Raw genomic sequence first — 17,307 nt, 5'->3', positions numbered from 1 at the left:
AATTAAAAATGATCTGTGAAAGCCAAGGCTATTTTGAAGTCAAACCTACTCCAATGTAAGTCTGATGAGTGGAGTTAGTTATGAGACACAAATTTCTTCTTTATCACTGTAACCTTTTAAAGTAATCCAGAGTGAAAGCACGTTTTTGGACAATTAGTTAATCTCCGTCATGCAACTCTCTTTTGCAGTATGCAGAAGATTTCTGAATATAAATGTCATTTTATAGACTGCCACTAACAGACATTTTGAGAGACGTGACTTGTGAAATGCCATACAGTCATGTTCACTCTGGGTTCAGCTAGCTATGAACTAGCTATGTTCATCATCTGAAATTAGCACTGAGCTCTTTCAGTCCACTTCACTTTAAGCAGATCCAGCCAGTGTCTGTATTGTCTGTGCATTTGGGTCGGTGACAGTTCAAAAACGGAGATTGTTTTTGTTCCATTTCAGCTCCTGATGATGACCAGGTATGCTTAATTATTATATGCTTTGTTTGTTAGCAGGGTACAGTTACTGCTTACATTATGGTAAAAGAGTCATTCCTGAACCTTTAGATGTGGTTGGCTTTTACATTTGTTTTTCTGTCAGAAACAACATGGCAAGTGAGATCAATAAAAGGTAGTTAAGGAATAATATTTTTTTGATATAAAACTCTTCTGCTGGAAAATTGCTGGGTTACAGCTGGGCATTCTCTGTATAAATCTAACAGCTTACGTGGAGCAAAAACTATGGCATGACGTATAAAACTGTATACAGTGCAATTTGCAGTAAGTTGCCAAAACTTATTAAATAAATGTGGATGTAATATAGTTTACAATAATGTTACCGGCATATGAGTTAATATTTTAACCCATATCCAATTTCTTCCACCTATGCAGGTTGCAGGGGCAGTTTTCTTTGCAAAAATGCTCAGACCTATTCATTACTCATTGACCTACTCAATGCTCAGACCTACCCACGCTACTCATTACTGAGTTCATGTTTGTGACTTTGATTTCTGTTTTGGGGGGTTTAAGGGGTTTTTGGGGGTGTGGTCCTAAACTTTTGATCAACTGTTAAACAGCTTCTTTGAGTTTAAGGTTTGTTTCCAATAAATTCCATACTCAAAAAATGTTTTGTCCGACTCCCATTTCCTCTTGTTGCTGAAGCTCTACTACTACTATTACTTTGAACCTTGTTAAGATCCAACCATGCAAAATATGATTTTTTGCCATTTTTCAAGTGGTCTTAAACTTTTGATCAGGACTGTATTACAAGGCCCGGGAGCCAGAGTGAGTGGGAGACGGATGAATGGTTGAGTTTTCCTTCCTGTCCTTAGATGGGGGTGAAACAGGGGCGAGCAGGGGGCAGGCAGGCAAAGTGAGGGAAATCCGTACTTTTTGGTGGAGGTGAATGAGAAGCCGGCACGTGGCTGCAAACAGTGACAATGATGAGAGTGGAGGTGAGGGAAGCTGCAGGCACAACCAGAGGACACAATTGTTGAAGAATAAATCAAAAAACGATGAAGCCGTGTTGTCACCATAGGTACCTGACAGACCGGTGAGGAAGAGATGGCCATGACTTAAATGCAGCTACGCTGATTGTTGCTGACGAGCGGCGGATGGGTGAGAGTGGACTTTGTTCCGCCCCGGATCGGATCCAGGAAAACACAGGCAGGGACAGAAAAACACTAGCCGGTAACTTAGACCTAGACACTCGAGGCAGATGCTTCAGGTTTGTGAACCTTGAAATTATTTGCAAAGTAAAATGAGAAAAACGGTGCAAACTGAGGTGTGAACAGTTTGAGACTTACCTTAAAAGATGCTGCTATTTTTGCAAAAATATAAGGGATCTATATAATTCGAAACAGTCATTACATTATCTTACTACTACTATTGCAGGAGGATTTCATTTTTTTTAAATTGAAGTTTATTATTAGTTTTATATTAATTTAGATGCATGCAAATATAGGACTTATAAATACAGGCCTGAATACATATTTCATTTATGCACTTTACAACTCTATGGACATTTTGCTAAAATACCATGTTTGTTATTACAGGTGCCTGCTAGTCAGTTGGAGTCTGAAAGTAGAGATACACAACGGTGAATGGTTGGAGAACATTTGACTTTGGTGTGTGTGTTTGGTGCAAGGGGTACGGGTGGGAGTGGGGATGGGGGGTAGTGATGGATGGCAAAGCCCAGCTGAGCATATTGCTCCCTTAATAAAAGCTGCCCTGCAATCCACATGCAGCTGAGGGTGTATTTTCTCTCTGTGACTCCCTCCTCACTTCACCATCATTTTTAAGAGCGAAAACTGGTTTAAGTGTCAGAAAGAATGATGCCCCTCGTCATACTGCACCTCACCTCTGAGCAGTATCAACAGCTATATTCACACCATGTGGCTCTCTATTGGTGTGTGCTGTTTTCTTTTTTAACTCCTGTTTTTACCAAGGGTCCAGAACAGGCAAGTAAGACAGAAGACAATGTCAAACTTTCATCAAATAAGTTGTTACCCAAAAATAATGTTAGTCTTTTCTTTAAGACGACTTGGTTGGTAATAGATTTTTATTTTTTAAATGTCATCAGTTCTAGAGAGGAATTGTGACTTTGGTTAATATTAGCCCTCATTTTGAAGTAGGGTTGCCAACTCCCTGAAAAATAAATAAGGGACACCTCGTGGCCAGGGCCGGGCAACCCAGTTCACCCTTCCCAGTGTGGTGAATTTTGTAGCTCTTTTTTTTGTGTGTGAAATTATTTTTTAACCATTTGACTTGAATTTGATTTAAGCAGATGCATATTCTTTGTGATATGACCATATGGGAAACAAATGATCATTTAGCCATTTATTTTTAGCTCAAAATGACAACATTAACACAGTAAAACAGGTCTCTTTCTTAAACAGAAGCCTGTCATGCTTAACTTTTGAGAATATAAGTAAATCTTTCTTTAAAAGAACTCTGTCCTGCTTAACTTAAAGCTGCTCCTGTTTGTAAACCCACTTGTTCCCATGATTACGCATCATAACTCATCATCATTATTAATCTATGTATTACTTTTATGTATTAGTCATCTATTTGTTGTAATCATCTATCCTTGCAGTTGTTTATTACACAAAATAAATTATATTATCACACTTCTGGCCACATAGCGCTGATATTCACTGCACATGCCCATATTAACCTTAACCAGAGGGTTTAAAAAAAACAAACCAGTGTTTACATACCATATCTGCTTCTGCCGTGGCCTGGTGGACACGTAAACGTCGGTGAAAAAGACGGAGCAGCACGGCTGTGCAGCGTGTGATCTGGACACAAGCGATGGAGGCACAACTTGTAGAACTTTGGAAAGCTCATCCGAGCCTTTTCGATGTGGCCTCACAAAATTATCACGACCACAACAACCGTGAAAATAGTTGGATTTACATTGCTGCTCAATCACAGCTGCCTGATCAATGTTTTTCATTAGCAATTTAGCAAAGTTGATGGTGGTGGTGTGTCTGTGTGAGTGAAAGACAGAGAGAGCGAGCGACAGATTTTCTGTTATAACCTTCATTTTATGGAGGCACAGTGTGAGCACTCAGGTCGCATCAGAGCATCGGGCGGTATAGTGTGAGACCTGCATCGTGACCTACCAACTTCTAACCCCTGCGAGTCAATCGTGCAGTTTGAAAATCGCACAGTGTCTGCCCAGCTTTAGGTGTACTGTCGTCCGAGACTTGCACCGCAGTGTCGGCGTTTGTTTCCCTGTTGGCCATGCTTCTTGTTGTGGTCATCTGTTGTCTTCCGGTATTTTCTCCGTAAGCGACCTTTCCTCGACCAATGAGATGAGCGGTAATCTGAATTGTCATACTCGAATTGTCATAAGTGTGCTGTCAGCTCATTGGTCACAAAGCAGGAGAGGGGCTGGGAATTATGTTTTCAAACAAAGTGTTAATTCCATTAAAAGTTATAGACTACTTTTGATTCTCACTGTATTACGGGAGAAAGTGCGTCGCTTATTAGCTCAATACGGGATGATTCCATTTTTATGGGACGGTTGCCAACCCTAATTTTGAAGTAAGCTTACTGAGTAGCTAGTCAGGTTTTGTGTACATAACTTGACACTATAAGCGTAACAAAAATATGTGTTGTGTAAACAACTGAATCACTGAATTTACATTGACTATGACACCAGTGCATGCATGTCAGCTACACAGAGGGCTAGAGAGGAGGGAAGCTGAATAAAAGTGACTGGAGTGACAGAGATAAAAAAAATTAAAATAAAAAAATGTTGTTGTCCTTTATAGTGCTTCACCTTTCATTCAGTGATTTACATTCAATTTGATAGCTACTTCTTTGTGTAATTTTCAAACACATACAGATGTCAGTGAAAATGTGAAGTGGCATGACACCACGATTCAGAAGAATTTTTGATTTTAAGCCACTTATATAGTGTCAGATATCTGTTGAGCCTTGTATTGTTTTAGCTCTCAATGGTCATGACTTCTTTAAAAAAAATTATATAAAAAACATCACATTCTCTCCAATTGGTATTTTGAGATGAGACAAATTAATAAAATGCATTTCACTATGGGCTATAATAAAGTACAGTCAATGAAACTGAGTAAAATCAATGTCGAACATTTTAGTAGACTTGAATAAAATAACTAGCATCTAAAATCAAACTGTAAGACTTCAGTTTGTGCATGAATTTGGACACTCAAATGTTATTAATTTTGACATAATTAGCTTTTCTGTGTTTTAAAATTATAAACTGCTTTTCATACTTAGCCTTCAACAGTTTGTCCACATGTGCCTAGAAGTCCCATAGGATGTTAGCTCGGTCATCCTCATTCTCTTCCAGGCCATACTCACCACAAATGTTCCAGTATACTATGCTAGCCATTTGGTTATGGCATCTCACTATTACATTGTACGCTAGGTGAAAGGAAGGTGGCTAAGGACTGATGCTGGCTGCACTGTCTTGTTTTTATGTCAGTGTCTTCTATCTATTCCTTTGGCCTGCAGATCTGATGACTGTCAGGGTGTAGGTGTCGATTGCCCAGATCTTGTTCTTCCCATTCAACTGAGTCTGCAGGACTTGGTGGTTGAGGCATTTCTAGTGGTCCCCTCATGATTCCCAGGTACGTATCGTTGTCCTTGATGTCTGCAATGTTGCCTTGCCTACTGTGGGGGTTCAGGCCTATGCAGAACAGTGGGGACAGAGCATCTTCTTGGTAGATCCTGTACTTGACGGTGACGTTTACTGTTGGCTTGAAGTTGGCCTCTGGTGTTGCACCAGCCCTTTGTGCTGTCTTGAGCTTGTCCTCTAGTCTCCTTCGTATGGAGTTCAACTCAATTCAATTAAATGCTATTTCTATAGCACCAAATCACAACAGCAGTTGCCTCAAGGTGATTTATTTTGTAAGCTAAATATCCTACAATAATACAAAGAAAAAAAGAAAAACCAAACAATCATATGACGCACCCTATGAGCAAGCACTTTGGCAACAGTGGGAAGGAAAAACTCCCATTTAACAGGAAGAAATGTCCAGAGAGACAGGATGATAAGTTGTGGCTGGACACTGGGTGATTAAATATCAACAACGGTGACTGGATGTCCAGAGAGAATCCATTTTTTTTTTTTTCCCCTGTCAGATTATAATTTCAAGAGGATTCGGAATTCCAATTCCATGGTCTCCTACTGGATTACAACTTCCAAGGACTTGAATCCTGTCTTATTGGGTCATATCTACACAGAAGGGACAAGGCATGCCTATTCTCTCCAACCTCTCTCCTCTGAAAGATCAGAACAAAGTGAGCAATACCATAGAGTAGGTTCAATAGATAATTATAATTCAAGTGATGTGATTATTTGTTATTATCATAATTATTACTTTTTATTTATTGCTTTGTTCCTGGGAAAATTGCTTTGAGAAATTATCCCACATTCAAAACTCTAAATTGTGTACATTACCTTCTTAACCCTTTGATTTTTACCTTTACTGCTTCACAGAGTATTAGTTTACATCGGTATCAATAGCACTTCCAGGTTACTCCAACCTTTAAAAGTAACAGACCCCAGGGACTATTTTCCAGACCACTAAACCCAGTCATGTTGCAACGAGCGTGGCTGGTAAAATTTGCAAGGCTGCGCAGGTTGAATTTAATGAATGAATGAATGAATTTAATCCATCCAAAAAGGCTGTAACAAGAGAAACTATGGAACAGGTGAAGCACTGTGAATAGTTTCCAGATGGACTGTGCAAATAATAGAAGAACACAAAACATTAATGTATGTAAATGTGAACATGACTCAGTTTTTTTCTCCAATATGAATTGCAGAAATTCATATTGGAGAATTTAAATGACACAACTGACCTTAAATTGCCACAGTCAGATTTTTGTGTCAGCTTTGTGTACAATATATTGGAAATGAATCTGCATTTATAATTACATTAATTGCAAATTTGTGATTAATTGCAAATCTCTGTCAATCTGTTTGAGAGTGATTACAGTCACAGTTACAGAGTGGAAGAGGGACAGGTTGCCACCCACTCTAAGTGATCTTTGAGATTGAAGGTGGTCACTGAGAAGTCGAGGGTGTTGTATGCAAAACCTCTGGGTATCCAGCTGGCTGCTGCAGCTGGTTGCTAAGCAGACAGCAATAAATAAAACATAAAATAAATAAATGTGATAACTCACCAACCACTGTTTATTTGTACTTGTGTGACTGATATCTCAGGTATTGTTTTACATTGACTATTATTTTATATATAAATCGTTTATTACTAAAGCAAGACTTCATTCTGAAACATTTGGAAGCATGTCATATGCATTAAAAGCTAAATAAAAAATATTTAACTGGGGGCCAGCCTTTGTTCATGTTTAAACAGGGTCCATTAAAACTATACTTGAATAAACTGAACATCTAAATGCATGCTATACATAATTTGTATAAGAGTTACAGATAATGAAAATCCTCCTTGTCAACAGTAGCAAACAGGTAAGGGCACACTGTATAGATTCTTATACAATCTGCAAATGACTTCTTTTTGTTGTCAATAACTAAGAAGATCAAAACTGGGTGATTGTCCTTGCTTCACAGTGGTGATCTCTGTTTATTGTAAATATTCAGTCAGTAGACAGTACAATTAGCAGAGGAACGCTGGGTGCACAGGAAGTCACTGGTGACCTCTTTATAACCCCTGGATTCAGTTAGACCACTTCCTGTTGAACAAATGAGAAGAGAAAGAGGTATGAGCAAACAGAACACAAAAGGCCTGTAGTACCTTGATCATTAATATGCAAATTGCAGAATCAACTTTTGGGAGACTTGCTTGAGTTCTGCTGTCCTTTCATTTTCATTTATAAATCCTTTATAAGGTATAGATCAGGGCTCCCCAATCCCAGTCCACGGGGCCGGTGTCCCTGCAGGTTTTAGATGTGTCCTTGACCGATCACAGTTGATTTAAATGGATAAATTACCTTCTCAGCATGTCTTGAAGTTCTCCAGAGGCCTAGCAATGAGCTAATCATGTGATTCAGGTGTGTTGACCCAGGGTGAGACCTAAAATCTTCAGGGACACTGGCCTTTGTGGACTGGGATTGGGGACCCCTGGTATAGATGGTCATCACTTTAGATGAGGTCATAGAAAATACTGAACTAACAACTTGTAAATGCAGAAATAACAATTAATTACAATATGAAATAAGACATTATAACACATCTTTTAACACACAAACAACAAGCTCATCTTAATCATTATATGTATAAATGCAATGACTAGAAGAACTTTGCTAATGATTTCCTTGGCTTTTTAAAATGATACTATGACCCATTAACAGCTCCTAAATAACTTGTTTGTAGTGGATGTAATATTTTTTATAAACTATGTTTTCATTCAATGTTATATATGAGCTTATTAAGCCATTAATATCCATTCATATCCATGTAAATGACACAGTAAGGAGTGATGCTTTCTAGATGATTAATTATTTAATAAAACCTTACTTACCTTATTGCCTCCAGTAATATGTAATTACTTTAACATGTTACCACTTGTAGGACAAACTTATCAGTGAAGCCCAGGAATTGCAAAAGGATGTCACAATTTTTATCAAACCTTACCTTCAATCAGGTTATAAAGGTTGCAGTAGTTGGTGCCATGGTCTTTAATGGCATACCAGGTTTCAGAGATAGACATGCCCTAGAAATTAAGTAGATCAATTAATTAATTTTTTTTAAAAAAGGCCATATTTGTTAAATAAAACATACAAATGCAAAAGGTAAGCAATAACAAAAATAAACAGAAGGTGAGGTGGTGAGAAAGACAGAAAAATAAAAATGAAGACAGAAAAGAAAGGATGCATCAGAAGAGAAAGGGGAGAGCATGGTACAGTGAACCAAATATACAGAAACCAAAATTATTGACAATAGACAGTTTGCTAATTTTGTTTTTTTAACCTGTCATATAATAAATCAGAGAAGAGAGATAACCTACCGAAACATGACAGCAAGTGTAGAAGTGAAAGGAGACCAATCGAAAGTTAATGTCATACACATTCTTCTTAAAGGGAGTAGTGTGCTTGGCAGATATGAAGTGAACTGAGGCAGAGTGCAACTGGAGGCAGAAATTAATTAATTTGTTAATCTATGTATTGTTTCTACAGAACAGAATTAAGGTTAAAGAGAACTCAATAATACAATTATATAATATTATGTGTGTGTGGGTGTGACTTCACATACCTTGTACAGGCACTTTTCTCCTCCCATAGTGCAGCTAGCCATGGTTTCCCATTTCTTAATCTGTGAAACCAGGGATTCATAAACTACCTGACATGGTATCCCAAAGTACCTGCATGGCATAAAACAAGCATAGCTACTTTAGTGTAGTAATTGCTAGTGTTGCATCACCTTGGAATACTATAACAAATGGTCCCATCTAGTGGAGATTGGTTGTGAGTGTTACTTGAGACTATTTAGAATTTGTCTATTGTAAGAAACAAAAGATGGGCTTTTTTTTTAACTGCTGACAAAAGGTAATTATCACTATTTACTTCTTTTTGATTATTAAATCTTACACCATATATTTTTATATTACAAGGAAGCTTTATATGATGAAAGATTACATGTATTTCATTTAATTAAGGCATTTTAAAAGTTTGCAAGTTTGTGTTATGACATTTTTAGCCAATTAAGAATGACAGAAAGGTGAGACCAGTGCTCTTTATGAAAAATATTGCCTCAATCCAGTTTATAGTAAACTATGGCTAAGCTCAAGAAGTTTCCAATTTACACAATAAATTACATTTTGGTGGCAGCTCAGTGATTTTACAGGCCAGTTCAGTTGTTACTACCGAGAAATGTGATCTCATTATTGTTCTATAAAGCATACAGAGTTGTTTCAATTACAAAATAACCATTACATATGCTTTAATACTTTCATATAGAAGAATATAATATTTATACACATATTAATTATTGCATGTCTTAGGTTTACATATTGATATAGAAGATACTTTCCTCTATTGAGATTGCATTGACGACAAAGAAAGAAACGAAAGGCAAAGTACTGTTTACATGCAGAGGCAGACTAACATTACGATGCATAAAAGAATATTTACTAAGCATTACTTCAGATACATGTTTATCACATTATTTTAAGGCAAAGCTAGAAGAACGACAGCAACAAAAAAACAAATTGTATACAGAGAAAATACATCATACCATTCTACTTTGCACTGAGCATGGAGAGGTCCTGCATAACAAATCTCAGATGAGCCAACTGCCAGGAGAACTGCAATGACCCAATAAACTGAATGCATTTTGCCATAAACTAAATGAACAAGTTTAGTTTGGAATTCCACTGCCTGTAGTTCCAGTGACTTGGATATATAAAAGGATGGAAAAAATGCCAGCAATCACAGGATGGTCATGTGCCTTTCTGAAAAGGAAAGAAGACCAAATTAGATTAACTTCTGAGGAATAGACAATAAACAGAACCTTAAGAATCACTTGGCTTAGAGAGACATCTAGTGTCTTTATCTAATAGTGCAGGGGAAACACCTATTTTATAACCACAATATGGCCATTCTGTCTACTCTACCCACATACAGCTTTATTTATTATTAAGTAATCAGCACTTGGAAGAATCTCATTTTGATAGAAGATAATGTTACACAACTTGTCAACTATTTGACCTCTGTAACTTTATTTTTCTTTAAGCCTGTCCTGTCTGGCAGCTTTTGCAATCTGAATGTGATGTTCCAAAAAACATTTGCTTTACCAAGATGAGCTCTATTCTCATTAGGCTCTAATTCTCTATAGGCTCCTCTTGTTTATGTGTTACATGTGTGTTACATTTTTTGGTTTATTTATTAGGTTAAATTTGTGTTACGTCCATTATTACAATTCATTTCCAATATAGCAATGTCCAAGCGAGCAGGTAGGGGAAAAAAAAGAGAAATCATTAAATAGTGTACAAGAGTAGAAATAGAAATGTGCAATGGATCTCTTTGGCTGCACCTGCAAAATAAGAAAACAAAAACAAAACAAATAAAACAACAAAACCTGGAACGGGAAAAATATAAGAAAGTATGCATACACAAATTAACAAGAGAGCAGCCAGCCCCACCACCACCATGGCACGAGCTGAGAACATGGCCCCAGGGCCCTAGGTGCCCAAGAACTGACTGCACCTGGTGAGACAGGGTATCTATCTGGCTTTTTTTTTTGTTTTGTATGTCCTGTCTGGCACTGTAGCAATCAGAATTATTGTCTGAAGGCCAAGACAAATGCCCAACAGATTTACTTTCCCAAGTGGGCCTTTTGCTATACTGGTCCACTTGATTGTCATAGTTTATTTGATCTTTATTAGTTAGTAGCGCAGTGTGCTTTAAGGTAGGAGCCAAAAAGGGTGTAGTTTGTGTGTGTGAGCACCCGTGTGTACACCTGTGAGCATGAACACGCTTGTTTTTAAAAGGTTCCTACATGTAATGATCTGTTAGAGGGTGTGGGGAGCCACAGCCCCGTCCACCAGGGCATGAAGCAGGTATGGAGGAGATCAAAACTCCAGACATCCGGAGGCCCTCAGAACACGAGACCAAGCAAGACCAACAGAGGGGCAGCTGCGCCACTGTCCCAGAAAGAGCTGAGGAGAGTCCCAGATGAGGGGTCACTCAGCAGCCGCGGAGCGTAAGCCAGGGGGGGGTTGCAGTGACGTGCCCGGGAGCTCCGCTGGCAGCCAGCTGTGGCAGAGTGACCGAGCCCCAGGCCGAGAGGCCGAGGGCACCTGTCCCGATTCGTGATTGAGGTGAGAGACAAACGACCACAAGTGCGTCAAAACAATGATTTTATTAAACACACGTGTGGAGGAAATACACCATCACAATCCTCAGCATAAATCCCCCAAAGAAAGCATACTCAGAATGTTTTATACGTCAGGGTATTATTACGCCCCTTCATGTGTCAAAGCAGATACATGACACGCATAAGTTACAATAACCACAACCTTTGACACATTCAAAAAGAACATTTTATCCGTCTCGACGCCAGATGCTTCCTGTTGATCTTACTCTGCTTATTTCTGGATCATCAAAACCACATCCTACAAAAAACTGTCACTTCTGCAGGCACAAAATGTAGTTACAAGCAAAATATGTCTGAACTCTTACCTAGAAACAAGTCTGTACACTGTGTGTGTGTGCAGGCAAACTGTGTGTCTCGCACTGAGGTCGAGACACCTCAGTGCACTCTGTCTCACCTCGCCAACTCAAGCTCACAACCAGACAGAGGCCACTCTCATATGTGTAGGAATCTAACTGAAACTATATATGTATATATTGAATAAATGCTTTAATCAAATGCCACTACTCAAAGCTTAATAAAAGCATATAAACAAATGAAAGGATATGAATGAATAAACATGAAATTAAAATGATATAATCCCCACACACCCGACCCCCGAAGTAGCCCGATCGAGCCCCAGGCTCCAGGCCCCGATAAGCAGCCACCAAGGAGTGAGCCGGTGTGTACCTGGACGCCCACCCCCAGACACAAAGAACCACCAACGCACCGATGTCTGAGGGCGTCTGCCACTGGCAGGGGAAGTGGTGGTAGGGGGAGATAGGCCTCCAAACCTTGGAGGGCCTGAGATGTCCCCAGAGAGGTGGCGTCTGATACCCACCTGACATATGACACAGACATACAGGCACACACAGACACAAACATCCATTCCCACCCTCATGCTCTCATATGCAATTACTCAACACTCAACCAACGTGGAGACAGACATAAAGAGACGCTGTACACACAATCACACTCCCCAAGCGTACTCTAAGCCCCGGGTCTAGGTACCCTTGCCCCTGGAGGGGGAAACTGCACCCAGACCCAGGTGGTGTTACCCTTTTCCCTGCGGTGGGAGGCAGACCGCCCCGACTCCGCAGCAGCAGGGAGGCCCCACATTCCAGACCCCAGTCGGACGGCCAACTCCTCCTCAGCCCCCCCGCTCCAGCAGGTCCGCAGAGAACGGGGGTGTGAGAAGACTCCAAACCTCCCTCCGCCCGCTCATATGTAGTGTTGATGCATGTGTGTTCTAAGGTGCATTTAAAACCCAGGAGGGCATGGAGCTACCTGCCAGAGAGCAGCAGGTAAGCGCATAGCCCCTCCTGATAGCCCTCAATGTCTACGTGTATTTAAAATTGAGAGGTGGGCAACGACGCCAGGGGTGAGGTGTACACCCTGATGGTAATTTGGAGTCCGTGTAGCGTGCCCACCCCCAAGATCCTATATGTATGTGTTATGAGAGTAATCTGAATGTCTAAGTTGTGAGATAACATTGAGGCACAGTCAGCCAGAAGGGGACAGGGGGGGATGCCTCCCCTGCACCCTGGTGACACACCTTTACCCCAAGGCCCTGCATGTGTGGGTGATTGTGGAGGAGCGGGAAGAGGGAGGCAGCTGGAGATGGGGAGGGAAGGAAGGGAGGAGCAAGTGACCCCTCCCTGAGGCCAGCTCCCCCGCTGACCCCAGTAGGCACCCCCATACTCCGTACAGCAGCGCCGCCCGGCCCCACAGAGCCTGGGACAGCCCACCCGACTCCACCACAGAGAAAACTGCACCCACCCCGTCATCCACTCATCTTCCAGACTACACGAGACAATAGATGCCCAGGCTGAGACCTTCCTCCACCTCTCCTGTATCTCCCCCTCCTGCAGAGTGAGTATCTTTCTGGCTTGGTGTCATTAACAGAGGCTTAGAAGATGGCTGGGGCATTAAGGAAGCCAAATGGTTTCCCCAGATATTTGAAATGCCTCAGGGGAGTGTTAAATGCCACCTTCCACTCATCATCATCCCAAATAGGGGTAGCTGGTAAGTATTTCTTAATATTGCTGGCTGTTATGGGTGGCACTTCAATGGACCCAGAAGCAGACACAATGCACAAGAGAAAATCGAGGAAGATATAGGTTTATTGAAAACATAGTACAGGGAAACCCAAGGAGAATTTTGTGGGGCAGAATGCCTGGAAATGGAGAGATTAGAATTAGCGGAGAGTGGCATGCACAGTAAGTTATGAATGAATAGTGAAGTGAATTTGTCTTACTTGTGATGTGGAGAAAGAACGCAGCGAAGGAAGTGGAGAGCTCCGTGGGGATCAGCAAATTGAGGTAGATCGAGGGGAAGCTTTATGAGCACGAGGGCAGGCAGGTATGCCACGTTTTCCAGGTAAACAGGTGAAGTGAGACAGGTAACCGTGCAGGTGAGTGGCAGCGCGGGAGGCAGGTAGCAGCTACGGAGATAGTGAGTATAGAGAGAAAACAAGGGAGTCGCCAGGATGCTGGTAACTGAGGAGCACAACAGAGAATTATTCCAAAAATCACCTTTCCTTCCTGGTGCTGTTAACTGACACTCTGGACAAGACTTGCAAAACTGCACAGTGCCTGTAAACTGCTGTGGCCAGTAAAATCTAGTTGACATACGAGAGAAGGTTTTGGCTTGACCCAGGTGTCCTGCCCAAGGGACTGAGTGGGCTAACTGCAGTACTGTGGATCTTAAACTCTTAGGCACAACCAACTGGTCTCCCACCCTACTGCGGCGATATAATAGCTCACCCTTTAAGAAAAATAGCTCTCAGTGACCTCTATTGCGTTTGTGACACTTTTTGAAAACAGGGGAGTTAAAGATGGATCCTCTCTTTGAAGCTGAGCTATTTCACCAGGTACGACTGGTAATTCGTCACATTGTGGCACTGGAACTGGTTTAGTGAACTTTGTCCCCCTCACCTTAGCCTGTCGCCTCTGGGCTCTGCTCTTTCTTATGCGACCCTAACTTGATCCTTCAAAATCAGGAACATCACTGTTAGCGAATGGAAATTCACCCCAACCTAAACCTTCTTCTGCGTGATGCTTATGTTTTGACCTGGTGACTGCTACCATGGACTCAGCTGGAACACTTGGGTTGATTTCCTCTCCCCTGGCTATCAGATCTGGCAAAATGGGAAGATCACAGCCCAACACAACCTGATATGGCAGTTTACTCATAACTCCCACTGAAAGTAAATACAGCTTGACGTCAATCTGAATATTAATGTTGGCAATTGGGTAATCCACATCATTACTGTGAACACACCAAACTTTTACCTTTCCGCAAAACGTAACATCCCTGGGAAGACATTCATGGCACACATGAACCCAGAAGAGCCACACATGGCTTTTCCTCAATAAAAACGCATGTGGTGCGCTCATGCTGAGAAGAGGGCGCTAAAGACTCAACTTCATGTTCCTGACCTTCGACACCCCTTGAAGAAAAGCACATACAGTGGGGCAAAAAAGTATTTAGTCAGCCACCGATTGTGCAAGTTCCCCCACCTAAAATGATGACAGAGGTCAGTAATTTGCACCAGAGGTACACTTCAACTGTGAGAGACAGAATGTGAAAAAAAAATCCATGAATCCACATGGTAGGATTTGTAAAGAATTTATTCGTAAATCAGGGTGGAAAATAAGTATTTGGTCAATAACAAAAATACAACTCAATACTTTGTAAATAAATAATTACTTTTCAAGTAACTTGACCAACACTGGCTGTTAATAATAGCAATAAAACAGAAGTGAGTGAGGAAGGTGCTATTGTGAATACTCTTCCAGGATCAGAGTGGCTTTGAGAAATGAAGAGAAAAGAGTTAGAAACAAAACCACAAAAACAAAGAATCTGAAGCACTCAGTCCAAACACAAGGGCTTAAGAGTCCGAGACCCTGTTTCAGGAGGGCGACCATGATCTCGGCAGAAAAGGAGTTCATGGCGGAGTAGTTCAGGTGGCCGACCTGGAGGCCGATGGCACAGTAGTCCATAGTTCAAGGGTTCAGGGGGCCGGCCATGAGGAAGGTGGCAGTGGCGAAGCAGATATGGCTGGCCACACTCGGGCGGCTTGGCTCGTGGCCGGCGGCGACGTGGACGAGACCTGTCGGGCGGCTTGGCTGGCGGCCGGCGGCGACGTGGACGAGACCCGTCGGGCGGCTTGGCTGGCGGCCGGCGGCGACGTGGACGAGACCCGTCGGGCGGCTTGGCCGGTGGTCGACGGCGTGAACAAGAATTGGCTGGTGGTCGACGGCATGGACGATAATCCTTGGATGGTTTGGTTGGTTTCCGTCGACAGGCTGTCCTGACAGGCTCCGGAAACAGCCGTGCTGGACCTGGACGTGGCTTGGCAGGTGAGACAAGCAGAGGTATGGCGTCGACCTCCGGCTGGGCCGTGGCAGGACCAGGCGAGCCAGGACTAGATAATGGCGCTGCAGGCGACGGCGTGGAAGGATGCTGGACGGGCTTGGCTGAACCTCCAGCTGGCGCAACAGGACCAGGCGAGGCAGGGCCAGCAGGTGCGGAGACCTCTGGCTGAGGCGAGGCAGGGCCAGACGCAGCAGAGGCAGAGGCCGAACATGGCAAGGCTGAAGACTCTGATGAGGCCGGACATGGCGAGGCTGACGACTCTGATGAGGCCGGACATGGCGAGGCTGACGACTCTGATGAGGCCGGACATGGCGAGGCTGAAGACTCTGATGAGGCCGGACATGGCGAGGCTGAAGACTCTGATGAGGCCGGACATGGCGAGGCTGAAGACTCTGATGAGGCCGGACATGGCGAGGCTGAAGACTCTGATGAGGCCGGACATGGCAAGGCTGAAGACTCTGATGAGGCCGGACATGGCAAGGCTGAAGACTCTGATGAGGCCGGACCAGGCGAAGCAGAGGCCGAAGCTGGACCAGGTGAGGCCGAAGCTGGACCAGCCGATGACGAGGCGGCCGCAGATGGCGGCTGAACGGTCCCCTTGGACCCTCCAGCTGACGAGGCATGAGGCTGGATGGGCTCCTCGGGCCCTCCAGCTGACGAGGCAGGTTGCTTTTCAAGTTGCAGCAACACACAGTCTATAGTGGGTGAAATGAGTTTGTATGAGTTCTCAGACTGAGGTGTGGCAGAACTAGGTGAGGCGTCGTCCTCAGGCTGAGGCATAGAAGCAGCAAGCAGTAGCGCAGCAGGTGGTGGTCCTGCAGGCGTCGGCACAGGAGCCGCAGGAGGTGGCGCTGCAACCACAGGTGGTGAAGCAGAAGGTGGCCAGATGGGCTCCTCGGGCCCTCCAGCTGACGTGGCGTGAGGCCGAACGGGCTCCTCGGGCCCTCCAGCTGACGTGGCGTGAGGCCGGACGGGCTCCTCGGGCCCTCCAGCTGACGTGGCGTGAGGCCGGACGGGCTCCTCGGGCCCTCCAGCTGAAGTGACATGGGGCTGGACGGGCTCCTCGGGCCCTCCAGCTGACGTGACATGGGGCTGGACGGGCTCCTCGGGCCCTCCAGCTGACGTGACATGGGGCTGGACGGGCTCCTCGGGCCCTCCAGCTGACGTGGCATGAGGCTGGACGGGCTCCTCGGGCCCTCCAGCAGTGGAAGAAAACTGCTCCGCTGCTCGGGATCGCTGACGGCGTGAACGCCGTTTTCTCCGGGAAGGAGGGGGAGGAGACGTGCCAGCCCGCGAATCCTCCAGCGGACCGGGCTGAACCTCCTCCGAGTCTTCATAGTGGAGAGGCCGATCCGGGCGGACGTGTACGGTGGAAACTAGGAAGTCCTGGATGAGAGGGTTTAGTGCGCCAAATAGCCAGGGAAGTCCAGAAACCATCCTCTGCAGACGGATGGCTAACTCCTCCTGGTACTCTTCAAAGGGCAGCGCAAACCATTCCTGGCATAGAAACTCCACCGCATAGATCATGTCCTCCCGGAGCTCAGCGGAGGGATTATGAGTTGCTGGGTCCATTGTCTGGTTGCGTCCTTCTGTCACAATACGGGATGTCATCTCTCTTTT

General features: G+C 43.6%; 1 protein-coding gene across 2 annotated transcripts; it reads right to left on the bottom strand.

Moving 5' to 3' along the window:
• Positions 1 to 6,652: 6,652 nt before the first annotated feature.
• On the bottom strand, positions 6,653 to 9,909 carry LOC121815798. 2 transcript variants are annotated; one of them, XM_042228180.1, is made up of 5 exons: positions 9,691 to 9,909; positions 8,710 to 8,818; positions 8,465 to 8,584; positions 8,092 to 8,170; positions 6,653 to 7,190 (listed from the first exon to the last, which is right to left on the bottom strand). In XM_042228180.1, the coding sequence occupies exons 1-5, from the start codon at positions 9,786 to 9,788 to the stop codon at positions 7,099 to 7,101; spliced, it is 498 nt and encodes a 165-aa protein (XP_042084114.1). In that variant the 5' UTR covers positions 9,789 to 9,909; the 3' UTR covers positions 6,653 to 7,098. The 2 variants fall into 2 exon arrangements, with proteins under 2 accessions (XP_042084114.1, XP_042084115.1); XM_042228181.1 differs by having other exon boundaries at positions 8,710 to 8,769.
• Positions 9,910 to 17,307: the final 7,398 nt, after the last annotated feature.

This window comes from Haplochromis burtoni, unplaced genomic scaffold (assembly GCF_018398535.1).
Source record: "Haplochromis burtoni strain Fernald_Lab_line unplaced genomic scaffold, NCSU_Asbu1 Contig_309, whole genome shotgun sequence".
NCBI lineage: Eukaryota > Metazoa > Chordata > Actinopteri > Cichliformes > Cichlidae > Haplochromis > Haplochromis burtoni.
This window is presented reverse-complemented; position numbering and strand designations above follow the sequence as displayed.

What these genes read in the sequence shown, in the direction of transcription:
- LOC121815798 (XM_042228180.1), bottom strand. Translation starts at nt 9,788, where the DNA reads ATGCATTCAGTTTATTGGGTCATTGCAGTTCTCCTGGCAGTTGGCTCA. An exon ending in GCTCAGTGCAAAGTAGAATG is followed by an intron (nt 8,819 to 9,690) that starts GTATGATGTATT and finishes TATGCCATGCAG; the next exon opens with GTACTTTGGGATACCATGTC. An exon ending in ACACTTGCTGTCATGTTTCG is followed by an intron (nt 8,171 to 8,464) that starts GTAGGTTATCTC and finishes CTTAATTTCTAG; the next exon opens with GGCATGTCTATCTCTGAAAC.